Here is a 6,073-nt window from a genome sequence, read left to right on the forward strand (position 1 = left end):
CGTGCCATCTTTGCTGATGTATTATATTTTTTCTTAATAAATATACATGCAACTCTTCTGCATGGTTTGAAAAAAAACTATTGGGTCGGTCGTCAATTGATATGTATATTTATGTCATTTTTGGCTTTGTATTGATCGTGGCTTCTTTGGCGGTGTATTATCTTCTTTCTTTATGAATGTACATGCAACTCTTCTGCATGATTGGAAGAAACTACCGGGTCGGTCGCCAGTCAACTGACGCCTCTCTAACAAGCTCCCGTAGTTCCCTTATTTGTGGTGATTCACGCGGTGCATGCCAATCCACCTAGTATTTGCAACAGTTTTGCTAAAGCACATTTAGATGTGCTTTAAGTATTGTACATCTAAGCTCTATATCATTGATTTTACATGAAGATTTGTGCAAACATTTTTTATTGTCTTTTTCTCTCTCTTTTTAGTTCAATTGAGGCACTTAGATCTGCGATAACTAGTGCAGATCTAGATGTGCCCTGCTTGCAGTGTTCAGCTAATTTGGTGTTCATGTAGGACCTTCAAATATTCTATGAACCTTGTGGGTGGAGGAAACGAAAGTTCAGTATAAATAGTGTAAGTAGTTCGGCTAAATGAGCAGTAATACAGCATCATCACACACTGCAGAGAACAAAGGCTTCATAGAACAGCAGCTATCTTACTGCTTCTAATCTCATGATCCGTAGTTGTACAGAGATAAACAGCCAGTTGTAGCATCTCATCGCTCAAGCCGCGCACTGCAACACCGCACAGTGTCATCACCTCACTAATTAATTATAACAAACTCAAAAGGTCCTTGGTAGAACAACAGGTTAAGCTGCAACACATTTTAGGTGTCATCCTCAGCTCTCATTCCTCCGACGTCAGGAGCACACTGCCCCGCAGTAGGGGCAGTCGCCGTGGGATCGAAGCCACCGTTCCAGGCACGCCGAGTGGAAGACATGCTTGCACCGCAGCTGCATGAGCCCGTCTGCCTCGCCGCACCTCTCCAGGCATATCGAGCACTCGCAGGCTGTTTCTTGTAGCACATGGACTGGTTCGGTGCACGGGGTGACAGGCATGCACTTATCTACGGTGCTGAAAGGCTCTGGGAATGTTTCTTGGACTTTGTTGTAGGTGGTGATGGATACACTGGATTGGAAGTAACTGGTTAGGCTACCAAGTTCGCTATCGGCCAAGTTGGAAATACCAATGTCAGCAGGATGAGTTACTACTCCAGCCCAAATGGTTTCGGAGCACGAAGTGTTTTCCCTGAAACAATGGACGATCATGAGTAAACATAGAACGAATATAGATCATCAAATTCTGCACTGGAAGAACAACGTGATAAGTTTTGTTTTGGACCTTCTTCCTGACAAGTCCACACTATTAAGCCTCTGAAGAAGCCTTTCTCTAGCCTGTTGAACAGCATCAGGAAGCCGTCCATGATCCGATACACTGCGGCTTAGCCTTGACCTGGAGCACGTGAACCCTATATGTTCTATTTTGTTTCCAGCACATCCCACAAGCTTAGCCCCATCTCTTTGGTTTGCCGGAACAAGTTCCTGGCCCTGTTTTTTTTTTTTAAATAACACATGTTAGAACCTATTCGTAGTGACTGAAGAACGTTTCACAACTATCATCATCACAACAGAAAACTTGGGAAAATAAGACTGTGTTATTCTCCGCCGAGAGTGGTTTGTTGCATGCCTGGAAATAGCTCAACGATGCGTAGGAAATAGCAGCCAACTCATGACATCAATAGGAGATTCTACACATATTTAACTAATTTTCCATAGGCTACAAGCCTGTGATAAGGGTCAAGAGTTCATCTGCTCATAACTGAGATATGTCTCAAAACTGTGTTTGCTCCATTATCAGAGTTCTAGCAAGTAATTTGGTAGAAATTGATCAAACATGAGGAATATTTGACATAATAACACTCACTAGACAAATGGTTGCTCTTTCTGAAAATAAACATTCAGACGGTGAGCAATCACAGAGATTAGCACTTTGTAGTCCCCACAATGATTTCGGCCACTTAAAGCTTTGGCGTAATCATTCTACCAAAGCCTGCAAGGCTGCAACTCATTACTCATCCATGTCACTGAATAGCTGTTCAAAAGAACTATCATTGTCATGCACACACTGAACTTTCCACAATAGATTAGTAGAGCCTCATTTTTCTAGGAAAGAATATTCCAGTATATACTGGCTCTACGACAACACTTACTGTAAAAGTATGATTATCAGTTCAATACACGAACCCCCTAAATTCTAAAACCAGTTACTTATATATATAGTTTGGAAAAAGACTGCACAAAATTTCTGGTACAAGCTCAGATTTGCCAAAAACATCTGCAGCCTCTTTGTCAAAGATGTTTATGAGGAAATACGAGATTGTCCCTTCGTTGCAAAATTAAATAAAACAACACTCATGAACAAACTAACAAGAGCTATATGCAACACAATCATTCCTATGCAGTGAACAATTTGTGCGTGGGCGAAACATGTACGCGGTCAGGTATTGAACAAAGGGTACACACATAAACAGAAGTGCAGCTGGTTCATGGTTCCACACCCTGGTTCATCTCAATTCCCAACCAATTCCGGCAAACGTACACCAAGAACACATAATACATATTCTACTTGGTCTTCATGTTAGTCCCACAAAAATAACAGTATTTCTCCCTTGATCTAATAAACAAAATCTAGTATAGTGACAGTAGCTTTTCTGAATTAAGTGTTACTACCAAATTGTGCACAGGGCCATGCTCCTCAGTCCATGTATAAAATATGAATTTTACCAGCCTTGTTCTTGAATCTTGACTAGCTGTAACTGCTCTGACCCCATGGCGTCCCCACACCCTACTGCACTATCTAGTTTTGTGAAACAAATGTTTCGATATTTTTCCGCGGACGCGCATCAAAACGCACCCCTGAATTGCTGCCTCAACCCTTAACATCCGGACTCGCAAAAACAAGCCCCCGCAAATCGCGGCAACTGAAGCTCCAGACAGGAAGCAAAACCATGCAGAGAAAAAGTAACAGATCGCAGGCCACTTGGGCCAGGGTAGGGAGGGGATCGAGGAAGATGAGATGAGACGGCGCGAGCTCACCAGCTTGTGATGATGGTGGTGGTGGTGGTTTGAGACGGCCGAGCTGCGCTGGCGGCGGGGGGCGGAGGCGCTCGCCCCGCGGCAGGGCCGGCGGCGCGGGTCGGGGGGCTCCGGCGGCGCCGGCGAGGGGCGGCGCTGGAAGTAGAGGAGCTTGGAGGCGATCGGCATGCAAGGGAGGGAAGGGAGATGTGGCAAACTGTTGCAGCTCTACCTGCTTCTCACACCGCTCTGTCTCTCCCTCCTTCCTCTTTGCACTAGCACTAGTGGCTTTATATCTCGAGATGTCGAGAGAGAGAGAAAAAGCGGTAGTGGCTTTATTTATTGCAGCGTTTCAGTTCTCTTTTCGTGTTGCGCCTCTCCCTTTCTTTCTCGGGTCTGATTTTTTCAAGAATCTTTGGGGATTTTTGTTGCTGTCGTTGTACCGTCCGATCAGGGAAATGGACGGTGGGATGGGCAGCTGATGAAAGGGACGTGACCCGCGAGAACAGTGAAGTGTGACATCCTAGTTGTAACTCACTTGGAACAGTCGTCTTCTTTGCTCCAACTATGGCTACTAAGGGTTGTCCTTCAATTAATGATAGATACATTCATTTGAGGAACAAGTTTGAGACAAGTTTTTTCAAGTTTTTTGAATGAAAGAAGTAAAAATCTTCTAGGTAAGGCCCTCTATATTCACATGATTCTAAAAACATACTAGTAACAGAAATAGAAAAATCATAGAATTGCAATATCATACCCATTTGAATCTTATGTAGAATTTTCATATGTTTGATTGTACGTATCGCTGAAAAACGGTATGGCTTTTCAGTGTTTTTGAGTCGATGCTAAAGTTTTAATATAAAGGAATATTTTGAAAAATATATATCGGAAATTTCTATGGATCGCATCAAACGACCAACGATGCTGCGCTATCTGCTATCTGAAGAACAACTGAAGGGAGCACGATGCCAAGTGCCACCAATGTTCGGAAAACACCACTCAATCAAGCACGATGAATGATTACTTTGGAGTAAGATTTGATTCTAATGAAATCTTGTGATTGCTTGGCAGCAATAATATAGTGTCAAAAATACTCTTTTATTATGAAACAGAAGAAGTAGCTAATTAAGTCTCGCTGCTAATGCGTCTCTCGACGACCTTCCTTGAGGGCCATTTCAAAAGTTGGTGGCCGTCATAATCCGAAACCGAGACTCGACCAGCAAGGTTAAATGTCGTCAAATGTCCTCGCTATAATTAATTAACTATAACTTCCGTTCTGGTTTATTGGTCCCCTTTATAATTTATGTTAAATTTTGTCCAAAGATTTAATTTACAAAATGTTAATACATGTCAACGAAAATTGTATAGTTGGATTCCTATTTAAATATAGTTTTCAATAATATAATTTTTATGACATGTATAAATATATTATTAATTAAATTTATGATCAAAATTTTGCATAAAATACAATGAGGACCGATAAACCACGATGAAGATAATACTACTCCGGCGATAAGTACACTTATCAACGTTACGAGTGCGATGGTTACCTTTTTTTGCCAGCGCAACCAGGTTGCTCCCGTTATAAAACTTCACCACGAGAGACTCGTGAAAGGGCCAGCGCTAATAACTCTCCGGCTTTTGAGTTTTTGACCATCCCAAACGCCACGAGCGTGCTGGCCGCGCTAATCGAGGAGGCGAGGGCAGGTGGCAGTGCCGTGTTGGCCGGTAGCTCACACGTGGCACTGCAAGTCACAAGTCAAACATTCCTGACTCGACCAGACAAATCTCGCTCTCTTCGTGACTCCGTCTAAGGCCAACTCCACCGCGCGAGCTCAAACGGACGTTTGGTTTGATCGGATTTTGTCCCTTTGAGGCGCCGATGGATTCGGCCATGTCCGTCTTGTCCGTTGGATCATGTGTGCGCCCATCTTGCGGCCGCACCTTAAATCACGTCCGCGTTGGACATGATTTTATAAAAATAGAAAACGTAAATAAAATGATTAAAAAAAGTAAATAAACGTAGTTTAATAAACATAAAACTTAGTTAGGGTCGTCACGGTCACAAAACGGCCCAGTTTCACGTCCAACTTGACATAATTAAACATAAAAAAGAAAATAAAAAACGGTCGCCGCCAGCGCGCTCCTGCCCGTGCCCGTCGATGCCGTCGCCATCGCCGTCTTCAGTGGCCGTCGGTGTCGTCGGCGTCGCTGACGAGGTCCACGTAGGCCGGCGGCGTTCAGAGGTGGGCCGCCGGTGCGCGGTAGACGGGGGCGGGCTGGACGGCGGGAGGTGCCTGCACGACCTCCTCCCGTGGCGACGCCTCCTGTTCCGGTGACCGCGGCGGAGTGGCGCACCAGTTCACGCCCACGGCGGCTGGCCATCTCCGGTGCAGTGCAGGACCAGCCCCACCCCTGGCCCAGCAGACCCGGCTGGAACGCGGCCACCGGCTCCTCCTCCATCGCCTCCTCCACGGCCACCATCTCCAGCTCGGGGATGGCTACCTCGCCGACGGCGGAGTGGGCCATCATCTCCTCCAGGCCCTCCCATTGCCACTCATCATGCGTGTACATGAAGTCCTCCATGACACGCGCCATGAGACGAGCCTCCTCCTCCGCTGTCATGCGAGGAGGTGGTGGTGGAGATGGCGAAGGCGACGGCGACGGCGTGGGCGTGAGGCCGCGCACCAGCCTATGCCCGCGCTCCTGGAGAGCAGGCGCTGCGTGCTCCCGACGTGGCCGACGTGGCCGCCGTGGCCCAGACGTTGTGCCGGCGAAGAAGGAGGCACGCCGCACGTCGTGCTCGTCCCTGAGCCAGGTATCCCAGAGGAAGGAGTCCGGGGCGTACCTGTCGTCGTAGTACAGGTCATCGGGGAGGAGGAGGCGGCGGCGCTCGATCTCTTCACGGCGCGCACGACCGCTTGCCGGGACCGGCAGGATCGGCACACGATCGGTGGACAGGTGCTAGTTGTTGGGGAGGTAGACGT

General features: G+C 46.7%; 1 protein-coding gene across 1 annotated transcript; it reads right to left on the reverse strand.

Moving 5' to 3' along the window:
* Positions 1 to 610: 610 nt before the first annotated feature.
* Positions 611 to 3,394, reverse strand: LOC123102427 (probable E3 ubiquitin-protein ligase RHY1A). Its single transcript, XM_044523774.1, has 3 exons — positions 3,108 to 3,394; positions 1,354 to 1,559; positions 611 to 1,260 (listed from the first exon to the last, which is right to left on the reverse strand). The coding sequence occupies exons 1-3, from the start codon at positions 3,273 to 3,275 to the stop codon at positions 873 to 875; spliced, it is 762 nt and encodes a 253-aa protein (XP_044379709.1). The 5' UTR covers positions 3,276 to 3,394; the 3' UTR covers positions 611 to 872.
* Positions 3,395 to 6,073: the final 2,679 nt, after the last annotated feature.

Source organism: Triticum aestivum, chromosome 5A, assembly GCF_018294505.1.
Source record: "Triticum aestivum cultivar Chinese Spring chromosome 5A, IWGSC CS RefSeq v2.1, whole genome shotgun sequence".
NCBI classification, from domain to species: domain Eukaryota; kingdom Viridiplantae; phylum Streptophyta; class Magnoliopsida; order Poales; family Poaceae; genus Triticum; species Triticum aestivum.

Coding starts and splice junctions, on each gene's coding strand:
- LOC123102427 (XM_044523774.1), bottom strand. CDS start 3,275: ATGCCGATCGCCTCCAAGCTCCTCTACTTCCAGCGCCGCCCCTCGCCG. Junction 1,560..3,107: donor ACCACCATCATCACAAGCTG/GTGAGCTCGCGC, acceptor AAAAAAAAACAG/GGCCAGGAACTTGTTCCGGC. Junction 1,261..1,353: donor GTGGACTTGTCAGGAAGAAG/GTCCAAAACAAA, acceptor CCATTGTTTCAG/GGAAAACACTTCGTGCTCCG.